The sequence below is a fragment of the Microcaecilia unicolor genome, chromosome 2 (assembly GCF_901765095.1).
Source record: "Microcaecilia unicolor chromosome 2, aMicUni1.1, whole genome shotgun sequence".
Classification (NCBI taxonomy): Eukaryota; Metazoa; Chordata; class Amphibia; order Gymnophiona; family Siphonopidae; genus Microcaecilia; species Microcaecilia unicolor.
Window position 1 is genome coordinate 166179290 of NC_044032.1, and position 21729 is coordinate 166201018.

Below are 21729 nucleotides of genomic sequence, written 5' to 3' on the forward strand. Positions count from 1 at the left end.
CCTTGAGGACTTTGGGGGCTCCTACCAGACCCCTTGATTCTCAGTACTCATACTGCACAGGGGCCTGGAGCCCAGAAAGAGTTTGTGTAAGGCAGTCCAAGAGTGTATGACAGCATTGTGGTCCTAAAAAATTGCAACTCCTCCTGGGGCCTCTTCCACAGGACTGCAGCTGCGTGGTGGTGCTAGCGTGTGTGTAGGGGAGTAGTCCCTGATTCAGGAGAGTGGAACATGATTCTCCTTGGACCTGTTCTGTTGACAAAATGGCCATCGTTACCACCACAGTACCTTAGCTTTTTGATACAAAGAGGTCACCTTCCAGTGCTGCCACTCAGAGGATGACTGTGGTTAGAACCCCCCCCCCCCCAAAAAAAAAAAAAAAACAACCCAAAAAACAAAAGAAAGAACACCAAACTCTTCAAAAATATCTGCTACTTCGGGCCTGGACAGAAAAAAAGAATAAGGTTAAGTGGCCATTTTCCTCAATGTAGGAGGGTGAATAGTGGAGTGCTGAAATGATGTGTACTGGGATCAGTGCCATTTGACATATTTATAAATGATCTGGAAATCAAAACAAGTGAAATGATTAAATTTGCAGATGACACAAAACTATTCAAGGTTGTTAAAACACATGCGAACTGTGAAAAATTGCAGGAAGACAGCCTAAAAATACTCTGCGTCACAATTGACCACAACCTTACTCTTGAGAGCCAAGTAAACTTCGTAAAAAAGAAAATGTTCTACTCAATGTGGAAACTTAAATGCGTAAAACCATTCTTCCCGAGGGAAATATTTAGAAACCTAGTACAATCAATGGTTCTAAGCCATGCAGATTACCGCAATGGACTCTATGCGGGATGTAAAGAACAACTCACAAAGAAACTCCAGACCGCCCAAAACACAGCAGTGGAATACCAATAGATAGTTTTTGGTAGGCACATCTACCCTTCAACAACTTACATAAACTACCTTTCCTAACAAAATGGTAAATTTAGCACAGAATGAAAATGTTCCATTATCGAAGAATCCATCTCCTGTTTCTTTTTTTTTTTTAAGGGCCCTGTTTACTAAGCTGCGCTGTAGGCACGCTAAATAGTTAACTTACCTGCAGCGTGGCTTAGTAAACAGGGCCCTAAGTTTTTAAGGAAGAAGTAGTAAAATAAACGCTTAAAAAAAACTACCTGTGTTCAGACTTGTATTAATGATAGTCAACAGCCAGAAAAACTTCTGTTATTTTTCTCAGTTTGTGCACAGAGGATAAGGATATAAGCAACAGAAAGAATTCTCACGTTGAAAAATATATGCAAGTTAAGCAGAAGTTAACTCTATAAACCTATCCCCAAGTTCCCATCTCTATCCAAAGTAAATGATATGACTGGGACAAAATCCATGTCTACCCCCAGTTTAATTTGATCCTATCTCAGGATTGCTTCAGTTAAAGGGAACTCTGGAAATCCAGATCAAATGGCCACTATCTTAGCATGAAAACAAATTAAAAAAAAAAAAAAAAAAAAAAAACTTTGGTGAAACATTCTCTGGAGCCAACCCCAAAACGGGGGAAAATTGCCTATTAATTCAGACAATAATATGAAATAATTTCCTGTGTACAGACATAGTTAAGTGCTGATAGCTTAAAAAAAGGGGACAAAAATGATTTTGACTGTGCATCATCTTTCTTATAGAATTGGATAGTCTTACAATGTTTAGAATTCTCAGTTGTCACTTTTTTCCATCACTTTTGGGCTCATTTTTGAAAGAGAAGGACGTCCATCTTTCGACATAAAACGGAAGAAGGACATCCTCCCAGAGATGTCCAAATCAGTATAATCGAAACTCGATTTTGGACGTCTCCAACTGCAGTCTGTCGCAAGGACGTCCAAAGTTCAAGGGGTCGTGTCAGAGGCGTAGCGAAGGCGAGACTTGGGCGTGCCTTACACTTGGACGTCATTGACCCATAATCGAAAAAAACAAGGACGTCCCTGATGAACATTTTCACCCGGACCAGTTTTTTAAACAAGTCACAAAAAGATGCTTGAAATGACCAGATGACCACCGGAGGGAATCGGGGATGACCTCCCGTTACTCCCCCAGTGGTCACTAACCCCCTCCCACCCTCAAAAAAACATCTGTAAAAATATGTCGTGCCAGCCTCTATGCCAGCCTCAGATGTCATACTCGGGTCCATCATAGCGCATGAAGGTCCCAGGAGCAGTTTTAGTGGGTACTGCAGTGCACTTCAGACAGGCGGACCTAGGCCCATACCCCTCCTACGTGTTACATTTGTGGAGGAAACAGCGAGCTCTCCAAAACCCACCACAAACCCACTGTACCCACATCTAGGTGCCGCCCTTCACCTGTAAGGGCTAAGGTAGTGGTGTACAGTTGTTAGTAGTGGGTTTTGGGGGGCTCCGCACACAAGATAAGGGAGCTATGTTTCTGGGAGCATTTTGTGAAGTCCACTGCAGTGCCCACTAGGGTGCCCGGTTGGTGTCCTGGCATGTCAGGGGGACCAGTGCACTACAAACGCTGGCTTCTCCCCACGACCAGATGGCTTGCATTTGGAAGTTTTTGACATGGACGTCTTGGGTTTCGAAAATCGCCGAAGTCAGAAACGTCCATGTCTAGGGACGTCCAAATTTAAGGATTTGGACGTCTCTGACGGTATTTTTGAAATGAAAGATGGACATCCATCTTGTTTCAAAAATACTGGTTTCCCCGCCCCTGAATTTCGCCGTTTTGCAAGGATGTCCAAATCGCAACTTGGACGTTTCTTTTGAAAATGCCCCTCTTTGTCATTTAGTGTGACTTGTCTCAGGAGACACAATTCCTCCCTAAACTAAGGATAGTGCTTCCCCTGTTTAGTTTCATTTTTGGGTTTCACATATGAACTCAAATTAATAATGCTGCTGATCTACCTTCTGATCCAATATAATAAGGGATACTCAACGCCTATAAAACAATCAATCTTGTCAAATTTTCTGATGTCTACGTCTGTTTACTAAGGTGCGCTATAGGTGCATTAGTGTTTTTAACGCACGTAAATGGTTTACGTGCATTAAACGCTAACGCCCATAGAAATGTATAGACGTATTCGCGTTTAACGCGCCTTAACTTTAAAGATGCATTACAAATGTTAATGCGCCTTAGTAAACATACCCCCTAATTTTGTTTCTTTCTTTAAAGTGTTTGAGACCCATTAATATTATGAACTGCACCAGAAAACAATCTGACCAAGACACAGATAAAGCAACTAATTTGCCTTGTCCAAAAGGAAAATCTAGTCTGCAGTATGACTTTTTTTTTATATATGAGTTGGAATACTAATCATCTCATGGAAGCTTTTTTTGTCCTCCATCTTCCAAATAAAAGATTTTTCCACAGCTGATAGTACCTTATCTACCTGTAAATTGAAATTTCCCATCAAAAGAAGTTGCTCATATGAAAGAGAGAAGCCAGAAACAATTATAAAAATTCAGAATAACCATTATTTTAGTTTATAATCCTCTCTAGTTTAAAAAACAAACAAACAAGTGGCTGTAAAGGGGGCCCTGCAGTGGTATCGGTGCTTGGATTTGTCGCATGCTGAGATCCCTTTTAGCGCTGCCAGTAAAAGGCTTTTTTAAATTTTTTTTAAAAGGAAGGAAATGGCCATGTGGAAAGTTAAACACTTGCTCTGCGGCCATTTTCTGGGGGAGTCCTTACCATCTCCTGTTTAGGAGGTGATAAGGGCTCCTGCGGTAGCTTGGGATAACCTATTATCACTGGGCACACCCCTGGTGCTAGAAAATACAAAAATATTTTCTAGCACTGGGAATGGAACATGATGGGGGCTGGAACTACTTCCAGCTGCAATGTAAGTCTGCTGTGGGCTTGCCACACTTTCGTAAAAGGGTCTCTGAATGCATTATGATGACCACTGCTTTTACTACTAAATATTCCATAATCTGATATACTCTTTTGTCTCCAGGGCTAAATAATTCTGAATTGCAACTCTCCACCCATTTAAAATGCTATAGTCAGTGGCGTTCCTAGGGGGGCTGTCACCCGGGGCGGATCGCCGATGCGCCCCGCCCCCCGGGTGCAGTGCCCCCCCAGATGCCACGCGGACCCCCCCCCCCGGCGAAAGGATACCCCCGCGAAGGAACCCCCCCCCCCCCGCCGGGGGCCCCCCGCCGGGGGGGGGGGGGGGGGTGCCGCGCGCTTTTCCTCTGTTGTTCGATGCTTCTTCTCTGCCCCGGAACAGGAAGTAACCTGTTCCGGGGCAGAGAAGAAGCATCGAACAATGGAGGGCAGGCGCGCGTGGCACCCCCCTGGCGGCGTGCACCCGGGGCGGACTGCCCCCCCCTAGGAACGCCACTGGCTATAGTAGTACTTTTTTTTGTTTTTTAAGAGCACAAACAGGTCGAGGAGACTGTCTACTCTTCCCAGGTTTCAGTTGAGCAAAAGGTCTGAAAAGTGTGCTTTCTTCTCCATATGAGATTTTTTTTTTCTTTTTATCATTTCAGATGCTGGATGTCTATGACATTCTTCCTTTTGATAATCCAGATGGTGGTGTTTGGAAGCAAGGATTTGATATCACATATGATGAGAAAGAAATGAATAATGAGCTTCTTCAGGTCTTTGTTGTACCTCATTCTCATAATGACCCAGGTATTATATTTTATTGTTCATTAAATATTTATTGTGGCTGTAGCTGTCTAATCATATAGTTGAAGACTTGAAATATCCTATTCTCAGAGAACAAGCAGGTATAATCTCTCATATGGGTGATGTCATCCACAGAGCCCAGTGTGGACACTGCCAAGTGCACTGTCACTTTAAATCTCTGAGGAAGTGTCCCCACCCTGCATGCGCAGGTACCTTCCTGCCCGACGCTCAAGTGTGGGACCATCAGTCTATTGTTTTCCGTAGAACAGAGAGAGTGTTTTTTAAATCTTTCCTCTGCACATTAAACTTTTGCCTTTTTGGTGCCTTCTTTTTTTTTTTTTTTTTTTTTTGAGACTCTTCATATTTTTCTTTTTCTTTGTTAACTTATACAAATTATACATTTTTTCAATTAGCCTCTGAGTCCTACTTTTACCTGGGAAGCGTTGAACATTTTCGGTACACGAGTACTGGATCTCCTCCATGACCTCATGTTAGTCATTTTCCCTTCCATGTCAACGAGTGTTTAAAAAGTGTGTTCAATGCAGTTGCACTATTTCAGGCACAGACCCCCATAATATTGGTGTGTTCAGTGCTTGGGTCCAGTGCACCGAGACATACAGTGTAGCCTCTGCCTGTGCATGCAAGCAAGGACCTTTAAAGCCTGCAAAATCCAATGTGAAAAACTTTTTGGTTCTGCATTGACATTGGCATCCGCGTCGAGCATGGCAAGGGATTTGGCACTCATCGTAGAACCTGCATTGGCATCTGCATCGACAACAGGTACACTGACGCAATATTGAGAAGATCCAGTATCGGACTCAGTACTATGTATATAAAAGGACTTCACATCCTCGTCGGTGCTGCTTGCAACATGGGACCTGCAGTGTAAAAAGCCTAAGAAGCATCACCATCATTCTGCTCCAGGCACTCTGCCCACACCTGTCTTACATCAGTGTCCTCAATGCACAGGAAGTGTCCATGCTGCAGTGACCACTCTCCTTCTCTCCAACTTATTTCTCATGGAGAGTCTTCGAGATCTTCCAGAGCTCCTATATCTACACAGGCTATAATTCAGGCTGCGTCCACACTGCTTTCTCAGCCAATACAAACGCCCTACTCTTCATGAGGAAATACGGCCTATACTCAAGGAGGACCTTTCAGGGCTACTGTATTCACAGTCTATACAGACTTACAGGGTGCTTGTGCCAGCCTCAGCCCAGCCTGTTGATACATCGGAGAGATAATAACCGGAGAGGTCCTGCTCAGTGTTGACCATCCAGGGTGGCACGAACCCGACTGATGCATTCGTCAGCATCGGCAGAAGAACTTTCTCCAGCTTTGGCGATTCCTCTGCCTTGACACAGAGCTGACACTCTATTCAACGCTCTCTTCCATGTACATCCCATGAACAGTACTTTGAAGAGTCAGACTCTGACCTCTCCTGGGAGACCAGGAACAACAGGACCTCTCAGCTGAAAGAGTCCCTATTGCATCCCATCTGATTCTTCTCTGTCACCTGGGAGACGTAGATCTCCTCCAGAAAGTATATACTTTCTTTGTCCGTGAGATGGCTCAAGCTATTCCTTTCAAATTAGAGACAGAGGAAGAACCTTGTTCAGAACTCTTTGAGGTTCTCGATTTTGACTCTCCTCCTAGAGAAGGAATCACTGTTCCACTTCATATAGTTATGAAAAATACTCTACTCAAAAACTGGGGGACTCCGCTCACAGTTCAGGTAGCCCCAAATAAAGTTGTTAACAGTGTATAGGTTACAGAAATCCACTGGGTTTGAGAAAACAGTTACCCCATCATTCCCTAGTTGTGGAATCTGCTTTAAAATGCACTCATAGTGCAAGATCTCATGCTTCTGCGCCTCCAGGAAGAGGACCTAGAACATTGGACTTTTTTTTGGCAGGAAAACTTTTCAGACTTCAATGCTAAGCAATCAACTTCATTCTACAGTTTACTTAGAATACTCTGTATTGGAGATTTTATCTTTTGCAGAATTCCTTCCCTCCTGAGAAAGCTGAGGAATTCCATAAGCTTCACAGGAAACTTCTTGACTGCTGTAAATATTTGGCAAGGCAAGCCAAATGATGTTGTTGGAAGTAGGATCTAATCAGCCAAAGTTGTCTCATTAAAGAAAAATGTTTTTTTTCCAAAGTTGGGAAACTTGAAGGTCAAAAGTAGGAGAGGAATCTAAAATAAAGCTCAAGATCCTTGAACTATTTTCAACAAGCAAAGAAATTCCTGATGGCAAAAAAATAAAAGAAGGGACCTGAACATCAGGATTTGTGAACCATAAAACCTTGGTTTTAGTAGTGTTAATTTTTAGCATGTTACAAAGTTCCCAAATTTGAAGCTGAGAAAGACAAGAAGATATCCTACTAAAAGTATCAGTTGGAATGGCAGAGGCATGAATCAACATGAAAATATCATCAGCCTATGAACATAGTCATTCACCTTGTCAGAGTTTGATAGAACCAAGCAAACTCATAAAAAGATTAAATAACATCAGGGACAAAGGGGAGCCCTGAGGTATCCCACACTTTGAAGGCCAACTGTGGAAAAAGATCTCATTTTTACATACACTACGTGACCTATTAGAAATTCTTAGAACCAGTTTAACACAGATCCTTTCATGCCTAATTCACTCAACCTATTTAACAATAATGTGGTAGGTTCAACACTTTGCACATGGGGCATCTATTTCTTCTGCTATCTGGACAACTGGTTAATCAAGGCAGACTCCTGGGAGTCAGCGCACACCTCCATTATATCCGCTATAAAGCTCTGAGAACTCCTTAGTTTTGTGATCAAAATTACCCCAAATCACATCTTCAACCAGTTCAGAACTGGGTTCATCAGAGCCCTTCTGGACAGCAACTCATTCCCAAATGATTGAACAAGGATGTCACAATTTGTGCAATTCTGCCAGTTATACCGACAGATCCAGCGCTAAACGCTCTGCAAATCCCCAACAAGGATCCAAGTTTTGCCCCACTGAGCTTCTTCGGGGGCAATCTACATAAAATTAAAAACTGATCAATACAAAAAATAAAAAGTATAATAATCCAAAAAATTAAATCTAATCTTATGGCTCATTGGCTGGATGGAACACTGCCGCTTCCAAAATGGCGTCCAACAGGCCATAGCTAGAAGTTAACAGAAAATGTTATTCTTAGGAAGAAAGATAACATAAGAGTAGCCATAGTGGGTCAGACCAATGGTCCATTTAGCCCAGTATCCTGTTTCCAAATAGTGGCCAAGCCAGATCACAAGTATCTAGCAGAAACCCAAATCGTGGCAACACTCCATACTACAAATCCCAGGGCAAGCAGTTGCTTCTCATGTCTATCTCAATAGCAGACTATGGACCTTTCCTCCAGGAATTTGTCCAAACCTTTTTTAAATCCAGATATGCTAACCGCTGTTATCACATCCTCTGGCAAAGATTTCCAGAGCTTAACTATTCGTTGAGTGAAAAAAATATTTCCTCCTATTTGTTTTAAAAGTATTTCATTGTAACTTCCTCGAGTGTCCCCTAGTCTTTGTCCTTTTGCAATGAGTAAAAAATCGATTTACTTCTACTCGTTCTACACCACTCAGGATTTTGTAGACCTCAATCATATCTCCCCTCAGCCATCTCTTTTCCAAGCTGAAGAGCCCTAACCTCTTTAGCCTTTCTTCTTACGAGAGGAGTTCCATCCCCTTTATCATTTGTTCTCTTCTTCAAACCTTTTCTATTTCTGCTTTATCTTTTATATCTTTAGGTGCTCATTCTCCATGTACATAGACTTACCAAGTTAGTATTTTCAAAGCACTTAGACTTACATAGGGGCTCACTTTGAAAAGAGAAAAATGTTTAAAAAGTGGCAAAAGCAGCATTTGGATGTTTTGCTTGCCAAAACATTCAAATCACTATTTTCAAAACCTATTTTGCAGATGTTTATCTATGCAGTTTGTCTGCAGTGCATCAAAATCACAAAGGGTCATGTCGGGGGCATCTTGGGGGTGAGATTATGGCTCTCCTAGCACTTGGACGTTTTTCTGTCATTATGGAACAAAGCAAAAGTGTCTAGGACTAAATCTAAGGTATTTTGAGTTAGATCTGTTTTAATAAAGACCAAGCCATAAAACAGTGCCCTAAATGGCCAAATGACCACTGAAGGAATAAAGGAATGACCCTCCCTTAGTCCCCCAGTGGTCACTGAATCCCTCCTACCCCTCAAAGATGCGAAAGAAATAGTACATGCAAGCCTCTATGACAGCCTCAGATGTCATAGCCAGTCCTATTGGAGCAGCAAGCAGGTCCCTGGAGTAGCCCAGTGGTCAGTGCAGTGCACTGTAGAGAAGGGGACCCAAGCCCATTCCACTCTTACACTTGTGAAAAGTGTGAACTCCCCCAAAACTCACCAAAAACCTACTGGACCCACATATAGGTGACACCTGCAGCCATAAGGGCTATTGCAGTGATGTACAGTTTGTTATGGTTGGTGGGGTTTGAAGGGCTCACCATACAATATAATGGGGTAATGGTGAGATGTGTACCTGGCTGCTTTTATGTGGAATCCACTGCATTGCCCCCTAGGATGCCCCATTGTTCTGCTGGGACGTCTGTGTGGCAAGTGTACTAAGAATGCTGCCTCCTCTTACATCCCAATGGCTTGACTTTTGTGTGTTTTTCACTTGGACATTTTTTTTCTTTCAAAAATGGACCAATAAGATAAACGCACAGAACAGAAAAACATCGAGCAAGTGGCCATTTTCAAACAAAAAAGAGACGTTTTTGCTGTTTTTAAAATCTCTATATTCCCCACTTGGATTCTGGATGTTTTGAGCAAAACTTTTAAAGTCAGATGTAGACGTCATATTGAAAATGCCCCTCATAGTAACCTATGGAGCTTTGTAAGTCTAAGTGCTTTGAAAGTTAGCCCCATAGTGTAAAGACAAAATTCTAAGAACTTTATGGAGAAAAGTTTTTAGAAGGGTTTAGACGTTTACATGTGTAAAAAGTTGATTTACACCTGTAAATTAGTATTTACATATAATTAGCAGTTTTAGAAAAAGGACAAATTATACATATATGCTAGTCATGCACAAATTTAAAGAAGGTATTTTCTGGGTATGGTTTGGTGGGCCCTTCAATGTATATGTGTATTATGCATTTTAAAATGTCAAGATATGAGCAGTCTGTAAAATTTCCCTCGTACTTATCCACAGCTTGGAAGGAGAAAGTGAGGTGAAGAATTGTGTTTACCTCATTGGTGTTCAAATTCTTTCAACTGCCAACAATTAAGAGTTTTGAGGATGGCTCCTTTATCATAGACATGCAGAGTTGCAAAATTTGCTGCTTATATATGTATATTGTGCTGCTAAAATGGGCAAAACCCTGAGTGATGCTTTTTTTAACTGAATATGCTCTTTTTAAAAATGAGTTCTTCTGATGTTCATCATGACAAATACAATTGTATTTTCATGGCATTATGAAAGACTCCTTATTAGTTTAGCACTTGAAAGAATACTATTGTATTGCATGCTCATCTAAAGTTCTATTTTCCAACCTATACATCCTATACAAAATTATTCTCTGGCTGTCATATTAGTACAACTTTACTTAGATTAATGTAGTTATAAACTGGAATTATAATCAAACTTTACTTGGTGCTTATATTCTGCTCACACCTCAAGAGGTTCGGAGTGGATTACAGAGCAAAAAGAATTCAACAATATTGGATTATGAAGACAAGTTTCATAGCAGATTATAGAGCAGGTAGATAAGTCAGTCTAATACATAGATGCAAGAAAAGGACTTCAGTTTGACGTTAGACATATTGGAAAAAGTCATGTTGGGGAATCAGATTTACGAGGAGTTTAGTAAGACGTAGTTCTTGAATAGAACAGATTTTAAGGCTTTACAGAATTGAGTGTAGCAGTTGATGTTGAGCATTGGTGTCAGTAGGGCGTTCCAGAACTTGGCGACTTGATAAGAGAATAGGTTTGAGAAAAGTCTCTTTGAGTCGAAATTCCTTGAAGGATGGGAAGGATAATTTTCTAGTTTCTTGTCCTGTAATTTGAGTGCCGATTCGTGATTACAGAGAACATGTATTGGGGAACACAGCCCTGAAAGATTTTAAAGACAAAACAACAGAGTTTAAAGATAATACTGGCCTCTACTGGTAGCCAGTGCAGCTGGGCATATCGGTGAGAGACCCTGTTAGATTTTTTTTCAGACTGTAGATTAGTCTTATGGCTGTGTTTTGTGTTGTCTGTAGTTTGAGTATTAAGTTTTTAGTGCAGTTTAAGTAGATTATATTGCAGTAGTCTAGTTAGAATTAGAGCTTGTGCCACGAGTCTGAAGTATTCGTCTGAGGTTATGCAGTTGGAAGAAGCAAGACTTGACTGTTCTATTCCTCTGTGTTTCCCAGGATAAGTTTTGGTTTATTGTAATACTTAGGGTTTTGAGGGAGGGTTCAAGGAACTGTTTTGTTCTATGGTTGTGTTATGGCTTATCAGTAGGAATTTTGTTTTATCACAGTTTAGATTTAATTGGTTCATTGCCATCGAGTTGTGATTAGGGTGATGCATTTGTTTATGTGTTGTTTTATTGAGTGAATGTCGTCATTTTTTGGAATTAGTGTGATGATGTCATCTGTGTATATAAATGCTCTGAAACCCGCTGCTTCGAGGATGTATCCCAGGGAGGCCATAAGGACGTTGAATAGAATGGGAGAGAGTGGCAAGCCCTGGGGGGCACTGCTATCTGTGGGCCATCTTTCTGAGTATGTTCCATTCATCCTAACTAGGTAAGATCTGCTTGTTAGGAAGCCACAAAACCAGTTTAGTATGTGATCTGTTATGCCAATGTTGTTTAGGATCATTAGGAGCAATTTGTGATCTACCACATCGAAGGTACTTGAGAGGTCGAACTGCATGATGAGTGCTTTCTTCCCCTTGGCCTGAAGGGTGTTTATGTTATGTATCCGAGCACATAGAGTGGTCTTGGTGCTGAAATTTGCTCGGTATCCTGATTGTGAGCTGTGTAGTATATTGAATCTCTCCAGGTATTCAGTTGGTTGTATGGTTGTACTATTCCTTTCATTAGCTTTTTCAGGAATGGTATGGATGCTACAGGTCAGTAGTTGTTCACATTGGCCCTTGATTCTTGTTTGTTTTTCAGTATGGGAGTGAGGATAGTATTTCCCATTGAAGGTGGAAAGGAACCTCTGGATATAGAGTTGGTCAGCCAGTTGTAGAAAATGGGCATATGTCTAGTCAGGAGTGGGATTTGGAGAATTTCCCAGTTAGTCAATCTAATTCGGACCATTTGATGGTGTGGAAGTTATCCCATGTCATATCTTTGGGTATTGCCATGTCGGAATGTTTGGTTATTTCATATTCTTTGTTGGTGGTATTATTATTGAATTGTGCTCTGATTTTGGTGATTTTCTCTCTGAAATGGAAGGCTAGTTGTTCTACTGTTGGGGCGGATTCCTGAGTTGGTATGGTGATTCCCTCAACGTTTATTAGGTTGTCAACTTTTGAGAAGAGACGTTTGGTGGTGTTGATGATGTCATTCAGTTTGAAGTAATAGAGTTTTTTTTGGCATCAGTTAATTTGATTTTATATCTGGATGCTGCTTTTCTCTAGTTTAGTCTATCAAAGTTTTGTCTTTCTTCCAGTTTCTCTCAAGGTGTCTACATGTTTTCTTTAGTAGCAAGAGATCTTACTAGCTTTAGATTTTTCTTTTATTTTCATAGGGGGTCATGCTATCTAGAATGATCCCACAGACCTCATTCCAATCTTCTAGTGTTGCTTTTTCATTCCTTGAGTAGTATTTACCTGCTTTATCTCAGAATTTTGTGCCGTCAATCTTTCCTCTGGCATAGTATTGTATTTTAACATTGTCTGGGGTACTGTAGCCATTATTTTGGGAATTTGCATTTTGTTGTGTCCAGTTTATATTGAAGTCTAATAGGAAGTGATCTGACCAGGGGAGACCATTTACCCATTTCTATGTATGGGCTGGATGCTGTGCTTTTGGTATATACAACTAGGTCTAGTTGGTTACCCATTTTGTGAGTTGCCAGGCCTGGTGGGCTGTGGAGATCTAGGGATTCAAAGAAGGTAGATAGGTTCTTGACTTTAGGTTGTTTGTTATATTTAGGTGTAGGTTGATATCTCCTAGTAGTAGGGTGCAGGTTGGCAAGTCTACATTCTTGGCAAGGAAATCAAAGAAGTCTGTGCTAGCTGTGCGCCATTTCCCTGGTGGGCAGTAGAATAATATGCATGTCAATGGGTTTAACAGTGTCTTCTATTTTACATGCCATTATTTCTAGTTCTGATGAGTGATGTGAATCAGAGTAATTTTAAACATCCCATTGTACATAAGGCCTAGACCCCCTCCTTTCTTCAGTTTTCTTGGGACAGATAAGAATTTGGAGCCTGGAGGACAGTTTTCATTTAAGTGTGGGTCACTGTTAGAACACAACCAGATTTCTGTAATAAATACCAGACCTGGTGTGTGGCGTTCTATCCAGTCTTTGATTGTACTAGTGGTTTTGTTTTCAAGCGACCTCGCATTTAGGTAATAAGCAGAAACTGGAATGGTTGTAGAGGACGGTTTATTCTCTAGGCTCAGTCTTGTAAGGGATCTTTTTTGTGTTTTGGTAGGTTGGTGGTATTTTTTCCCTGTGTGTGCACTTTCTGGTGTTTGTTAGTGTTGTGATGTTGTGTTGCAAAGAGTCTGCATAATCAGGTAGGAGCCTTTCAATTTGGTGGTTATGGTATTTTATTTTATTTATTTATTTATTTGTTGCATTTGTATCCCACATTTTCCCACCTATTTGCGGGCTCAGTGTGGCTTACAATACATTGTGAATGATGGAAATACAATTTGTTGCAGTATGATTATGGGTTACATTGTGAAGAGTTATGGTAAGACAAAGTCAAAGTCAAAATATCATTTGGGGAATAGAACAATTGAATGTAACAATGGGGAATTGATAGGGCGATAAAACAATAGCAAGAGAACATTAGGGTATAACAATTTTATCTGTGGGTAGGGTTATAAGTGTGGTGAAAAAACGGGAGAAGAGAACTCAGAAGAGAGTGTATTGATGCATTTCTATTAGTATGTATGGACTTCATGTGTTTTGATCCTTGCAATAAATTTTCTCAAAGAGATGAGTCTTCAATAGTTTGCGGAAGTTGATTAGTTCGTAGATCGTTTTCAGGTTGCGTGGTAGTGTATTCCAGAATTGCGTTCTCATATAAGAGAGTATAGTGTGAGGGAGTATATGGGCGGTGGTCGAGTGTCAGACCTGTCGACAGGCATGCGATCAGGATCCCCGGTATTATCAAAAGTATTGTTTCCGTGTCTTTGGGTTTACCTATCAATGTACTTCTCGGGTCTTGTCTCGTCATGTAGAGGGGTACTACTCGATTAGTAGGTGTATTTGAAGTCTTAGGTTAGAATCTTGGTTCCAGCCCGGGGTGGATATCCTCTCATTGCTTGCTTGTAACTGGATGGTATTTTATTTTTATTGTAATGTGGAGCAGTCAAATTTTCCCTTAGGTGTTGTGTGTTGGGTGGGCTTCTTACCTTGGCTTCAGCATTTGTATGTAGGGGTCACGTTAGAGTGATATGGGTCTCAGAATGAGCTGTCCGCAAGGGTGTGGATTTAGGTCTCCAGTTGAGCTAGCTTCGTTGTTTACAAGGAGCCTTTACAGTCTGCTGCTGTTGTGGTGTATTGTCCTGACCTATGGGAGGAGGTTTTGTCCTCTTAATGCTCTACCCTCAATGGCCCCAATATTGCCCACTAAGGTGCATGGCCATGCCCCTTCGGCATGCTCCTTCAGCGGCGTGCCTCAGACTAGGTATCCTGATATAGTTACTCCGTGAGAGTGTGTTTAGGACATTGATTTCACAGGGGTGGGGCTTTGCACCACACTTCAAGAAAGTAAGCTGGAAAAATCTGTAGTTGAAAATGCTCATGCTGCAGTCCGTTCTCTTTAAAGCAACAAAGGAGACAGTAAAGATGGTGGAAGTACCTCAGATGAGGCACCCTGATATAGTTCCACCATGAGAGCGTATTGAAGATGTTGATGATGTCGGGTGGGGGGGGGGGGGGACTTCACGCCAAACTACTAGAAAGTAAGCTTGCCTTTCTAATTTTTAGGATGGCTCAAGACATTTGATGAATACTTTCATGACCAGACGCAACATATCCTCAATAACATGGTGGTAAAGCTGCAAGAAAACGGCAAGAGAAAATTCATATGGTCTGAAATTTCCTACTTTTCAAAGTGGTGGGATGGAATAGATATACAGAAAAGAGAAGCTGTAAAAAGGTATGTCTTTATATGTAATGTTACCACAATTCTCCTATAAGACATTTTATCTTTAAGGTAAAATATGGCCACATATATGTAGTATGTTATATACTTGCTGTATTATTGCATTTTATCTTAGATATTAGTAAACATCGTTGGGTCCCTGTTCGGTGGAATAAAGTGGTTTTAAGCCTAAAAACAAAATTTAGTTATTTTTTCAGGATATTGAAGCTAAATTTTCTCTTGCTTAATCCTTTTCCATTATAGGTTAAAAGAAAACAGGGAAGTACTTTATTTCCATATTTTACATAGTATCGTCTAGAAATAATAAATGATTAGGCATTTAAAGGCAGTAAACAGTAAAGTTATTCAGTTATTTTTATCTGGTTAATTCTAGTGGCATTTACTTGGGAAAAAGCACTGATAAATATACCCAGATAGTTATCCAATTACATTTAGGTCAGATGTTTGGACAGGTCAGCTTACTTTAGCTCTGAGTATTAGTGGCTGAATGTCTGACAATTGATTTTCTAGACAGAATTTAGTTAATCATTTATACAAAATTATCCTCTGAGTGTCAGTCCTGAAAGCATGCCATATTTTCAGAAGCAGTCCTGCAAACCATGATGGTGAGAGTTCTAAGGGCTCCTCCCTTGTGGTATAAAATTCAAAATTCAGAAAAAAAGCTTTTTTTCACCATAGCTCATCAGGAGGCAGAACTTTACAAGCTGCAGGGTGAAACAATTAAACCTTATACATAGGTGTTTAACATTAGTGGATAGCTATTAATGCACACAATTTAAAAAAAAAAAGGCATATTTACCGCTGCGGTAAAAATGGTCTTAGTGTGCAGGAAAGACCCGAATAAGTGCTTGCTAAGGCGTATTTGTACTGCACCTTAGCAAAGGGGACCCCATAGTGACTTGAAACAGCTATGGTTCCTTTCACTAAGGTGCACTAATAATTAGTGCACGCTAAATGCTAAGAAGCCCATAGGAATGAAATAGACTTCTTAGCATTTAGCATGCGCTAATCGTTAGCGCACCTTAGTGAAAGGAACCCTATAACTTAAAATCAGAATGCATTTCTGAATAATTAATTACCTAAGAGCTAAATAGTACTACACCTTTCTCTTGTTTATCAAAGATTCAACTGCTTTAAGGTCCCATGGCATCCTCTTTTGTCTTGAACTCTTCACTATGCTGTTTATTTCCACAGTGGAATAAATTATTTCCGGGACCTTATCTGATCTTTTTTTCTTTAACAAACAATATGAAATCAGGCATACAAATGAATATCATCTCACTCCACTGGGATGGAACAGCTTTTCCACAGCTCGGATCTAAGAGTAAAGTTCTGAACATGCATGGCCCTTACTGTGTGCAGCAGTCTCTCCCATCCCTTCAGTTTTGTTTTTTTTTCCTCTTTGCCAAATGCCCACAAAAGGAAAAATTTCCAAAAACTTAAGATGTTTAACCTGATTGCATCTTCTGACTTTGTTTTAGTTCATTATTTTCTGTGAGGACAAGTAGGACAGTAAGATCCATACTCATGGGTGATGACACTGTTGGAGCCTTGTGCAGGAAGCACTACTTTAGCAACTTTTTCTAGAAGCTTTGGAGCAAGCATATGGTATACCTTTTTCTGTCTGTAGCTGTCACATGGGACCTCCTCAGTGTTCCAATTGGGCCCTTTTTGTTTTGAGGTTTCCTCAGCACTTTGTTCAAGTTCAAATGTTTCTCGTGTGTAAGTCCTGTTGGTATTGTGTGGATTTTGTTTTACTCTCTTTCTTTCTTAGTGATCTTAGTTAGGTTTCGTCTTTGTTATAAAGTTTTCTTTCTTTTCTATGTTAGCTTGATTTGGGCTTTGTATGGACTTTGAACTCTTGTGTATAGAATTTCTGTCACCATCAAGCTGTTTGATTTAATTTCAGCTATTTTTCCAGACAGTATGTCCCAAAGGAAAACAGCCAACAGCTTTAAAAGGTGTTACTGTTTGTAACAGGGCCATGTCCATCATGGATACTCTTCCCTGGAGCCTGCAGTGTCTAGCACCTGACTTTGACCCCTCTCAAGTTATCTGTTTGAAGATGTCAAAAAGAGGGGTTTAGAATAGAGAAAGCAATGTGAGATGATGTTTGGTGACAAATCTGGTCCATTGATGTCAGCATCAGAAATATTGCACTCAGTGGGTCCAGTAGCTGCACTGGACTCTGGAGATGCATCAGCATCAATAGTGTCTTGGTCACCCTTAACATTGAGTATCACTAGAGATCATTGGGAGCAGTCGTCTGTATCCTGTCTGAAGAAAAGGAAGAATTTGTCCTCATCTTCATTGGAACCAAAGAAATGCAATGCCACTTACTGGGCAGGGATGCCTTTGGCATGGTTCACCATTGATGCACTCAAATGTGAAACAAAAGACCAAACAAGAAGTATCGAATTAATCACTTTCACTTCATTAAAAATTGGAGAGGAAAAGGACTCAGAAGTCTGCGGTACACAAATGTTCTTTAAGCACCTTGCAGACATAAATTTCAATCATCGGCCATAAAAACCTTTCCCTCCCTAATATATATAAATTTTTATTTTGTATCCATCAATCTATTCCATTTTTTATATTCTATTTTTCTATATTATAAAAGCAGCACACTTATCTCATTGACTGTTCTTTATCACTTCCCAGCAGGAACTCGTTTTACAATGAGGATTCATCAGTGGTATTTTGTGCATTTACCTAAAAAATATAAAGCAATATCAATAAACTGGACATGCACTGCTACTTGCTTCCATTATATAGTTTCGGCAATCTGATCCAAAATGATGACCATTTGTAACTAGAATGCCAATCAGAACAGCTGACTACTTAAAAGAAAAACCCTGATACTCACTTAAAGGAGGGAACAAGTGTGAATATAACCTCCTCACAGAAACATGGCCCATTTAATTAATATATTAAGATCCACAAATTCTATAACACCAAATTTAAATATCCACCTCTGTTCACATTTCAGTAATCTCTAGCTCAATCTCCACCATGTGCCATGGGTGCAATTCTATCAATAACCCAGCAACGAAGTTGTTCAAATGAATGTTTCTGAATCATATGGTGCACTACCATGGGTGCTCATGCTTTCAAACAGGATATACAAGAGCGATGCTCAATCAAACAAGTGTGCCATTTTCTTATGGTCATACCCATTTATATTTTATCACAAGGACACTGTAAGATATGAACAACAAAGTCTGAATGGCAATTGGTTTTCCACCGCAATTTAAAGATCTCTTCAGTAACAGGATTTGTGAATTCATGACGCTCTAATGCAATAGAGCACGTCATGCGTCCTCCATCTTTATAATGACCCAAAACTGTATCTTCCATATCTGGAGTCTTAAAATCTGGTAGAGCCGCTGGGCTTAATATTTCTCTCAGATAACTGCCTCTTAAATATGCAATCCCTAGATTATGATCTTTAAATAACAGATGTGTCTGTACTATATCCCATTTGCATTGCAAAATTCTTGCCACCTCTTTCACACTCCAAGTACTTCAACAAATGTTTCAATTGCTTCACATTGGAATGTATCAACAACAGATCTCTATTATTAAATTAGACTCTTGTGTAAGCTTTCTTCACAACTCTGGTTGAATATCTTTGATCAATCAAATCCTTTGAAAACTTTTATGCATGAAATCTGTAATCTGTCATTTCAGTACATATACCCAGGCCAAAGTCTCGGCCTGCTTATCCGACATTGCTGCCTGGATGTCCAACCGCCACCTGAAACTGAATATGTCTAAGACTGAACTTATTGTCTTCCCACCCAAACCCACTTCCCCTCTCCCTTCACTCTCTATCTCAGTTGAGAACACCCTCATCGTCCCCGTCTCATCTGCCCGCAACCTCGGTGTTATCTTCGACTCCTCCCTCTCCTTTTCTGCGCACATCCAGCAGATAGCCAAGACCTGTCGCTTCTTCCTCTATAACATCAGCAAAATTTGCCCCTTCCTCTCCGAGCACACCACCCGAACTCTCATCCACTCTCTCATTACCTCTCGCCTTGACTACTGCAACCTACTCCTGACCGGCCTCCCACGTAGCCATCTACTCCCCCTTCAGTCCATCCAGAACTCTGCCGCACGTCTTATCTTCCGCCTTAACCGATATACTCATATCACCCCTCACCTCAAGTCACTTCACTGGCTCCCAATCAGATACCGCATACAGTTCAAGCTTCTCCTACTCACCTACAAATGCACTTGATCTGCGGCCCCTCCGTACCTCTCTACCCTCATCTCCCCTTACGTCCCTACCCGTAACCTCCGCTCTCAAGACAAATCCCTCCTTTCAGTACCCTTCTCTACCACCTCCAACTCCAGGCTCCGTCCCTTCTGTCTCGCCTCACCCCATGCGTGGAACAAACTCCCTGAGCCCATACGCCGTGCCCCCTCCCTACCCATCTTCAAATCAATGCTCAAAGCCCACCTCTTCAATGTCGCCTTCGGCACCTAATCACTACACCTCTTCTCAGAAAACTTATTTACCCCAACTTGACATTTCGTCCTTTAGATTGTAAGCTCTTCCGAGCAGGGACCGTCCTTATTGTTAACTTGTACAGCGCTGCGTAACCCTAGTAGCGCTTTAGAAATGTTAAGTAGTAGTAGTAGTACATATCTGACAAAACCTTAAAAATTTTAAAAAGGGTAAGCTGAGTCATAGGATGTCCGCTTTGATATTGTAAAAGTGTATTTCTGTCTGTCCTCATATTAAAAACCCTTCACATAAATGGATCTCAACATCCAAAAACTTTACAGTTTCAGAGGACTGATAAGTAAATTCAGTGGCAACATGACATCCATAAAAATGACAGACAAGCACAAAATGGAAGAAAATAAAAAAAAAATTCAAGTCCAATATCTTCCAAATATAAAAAGTTTTTATTCTTCAATAAGAAAAGCATAAACAGTCCAGACCCAACATGGGCCTTGTTCCATCAGAGAGCCTTCTTCAGGGATCATAACTGTACAATGAATACATAAAATAACATAACCAATAATAAGTAAGTGAGACCATAACCAGAAATGAGTAAATAATTATATAAACGCATAAGCAATGAATAGCCAAATATGACAAAACATGACAAGGTGCATACAGAGAGGATATGTATAAAAGTGTATACAAGATATGCATTATGAATGAATATATATAACTTACATCTAAATATGTGATAATAAACTAAAGGATATGTAAATATAAAAAAAATGTGTGAATGTAAAAGTGATATGTGAATGTAAGGAGTAAAAAAAAAAAAAAAAAGCTGTGATGAAAAATAACATGTGAATCAGAAAAGATGTGGAAGAGCCATACCAGCAAGAAGGTCAATAATAATAAGCACTATGAAAAATACATGAATTGTACCTTTACTTGAATGCAACACCAGTAAGGACGGAAAATCTGAAATGTTATGGAGTAACATGATAAACAGTAGTTATTGGTGACAAAAGTAATATGTTACCAAAAATAGACATATGATTCATGCAGAATCTACATCATAGGAGTTAAAACTAATGGCTACAAAACAGCCAAAATATATTAAACAGTCCTTACTTAAACAATCTAAAATGTGAATAACTAAAAACGAATGGTAAATACATTAATATTAAATCATAAGACCCAAAAAAGCACAAGATCCGAAAAAGCACAGAAACACACTATGAATAAATAGGCTGCATTAAAAACAAGTAGTGTTTTAGAAATGTGAGAACCAAACCAAACGCGCTAATATATGATGAGCCATAAATATATAAAAATTGTAAAGACTTAATATGTTATCTATATCTGTGAGCAAACGGAAATAGTGCAGGATCAAAAAAACTGGCAGCGAGATTACCAACATTAAAAATCCCGAGAACCATATAAACGAAAAAATAAATGGCAACACATATAAAACAACTATAAAAGATTGTTAGAAAACCTTGAAAGCACTAATAAAGAGATTGAACTGCAATAGGTTGAATGAGGTCCATCCTAGAAACTTGCACGGGAACGGGGTTCGCGGGGACGGAAGCAGTTCTGCAGGGATCCCGTGGGGACGGAAGCAGTTCCTGTGGGTTTCCCGTGGAAGTGTTTGCTGCACTTGCGCCAGCCTCTCACCTAACAAGTACCGAGTTCTTTGAGTGCTGTCTCCTTGCTTTAACAGCACAGATGTAGAAAGCCTCCATTAAGGAGGTGGTAGAGATACAAATGGTGACGAAATTCAAAAAGGCATGGGATGAACACAGAGGATCTCTATTTAGAAAATGGAAGTTATAAAAAACCTAAACTTAAATGACTGCATGTGTGTGGATGTGTCGCGTCACACTTACATGGTGACTCTGGCTGTGATGAACTAGGGCCGATACCGGGAGACCTGTACGGTCTGTGTCTCATATATGGCAATCTGGTTTTAGATGGGCTGGAAAGGGTTTAGACAGCAACTTTAGTGGCTGGAACATGAGGACAGTTCTGGACAGACTTTTACGGTCTGTGTCCCGCAAATGAGAAGATAAATAGGCTGGAGTGGGCTTTGAGGGCAACTCCAGCAGTTGGAACATAAGGATAGGGCCAGGTGGACTTCTATTGTCTATGTCCCAGAAACGCCACAGAAAGTCCGTAATCAAGTATATAATATCACATTCATTGTTGATTTAATTATGAATTGATAATGATTGTGACTATTGGGCAGACTGGATGGACCGATCCGGTTTTTA

The 21729-nt window shown here is 40.4% G+C and overlaps 1 protein-coding gene across 1 annotated transcript in view; it reads left to right on the top strand.

Moving 5' to 3' along the window:
* Positions 1–21729, top strand: part of MAN2A1 (mannosidase alpha class 2A member 1) — a 228043-nt gene that overhangs the window by 38162 nt on the left and 168152 nt on the right. The window contains exons 3-4 of the mRNA XM_030193463.1: positions 4503–4647; positions 14826–14997. Of these exons, the coding sequence (XP_030049323.1) occupies positions 4503–4647; positions 14826–14997 (317 nt within the window). The remainder of the gene's footprint in view (positions 1–4502; positions 4648–14825; positions 14998–21729) is intronic.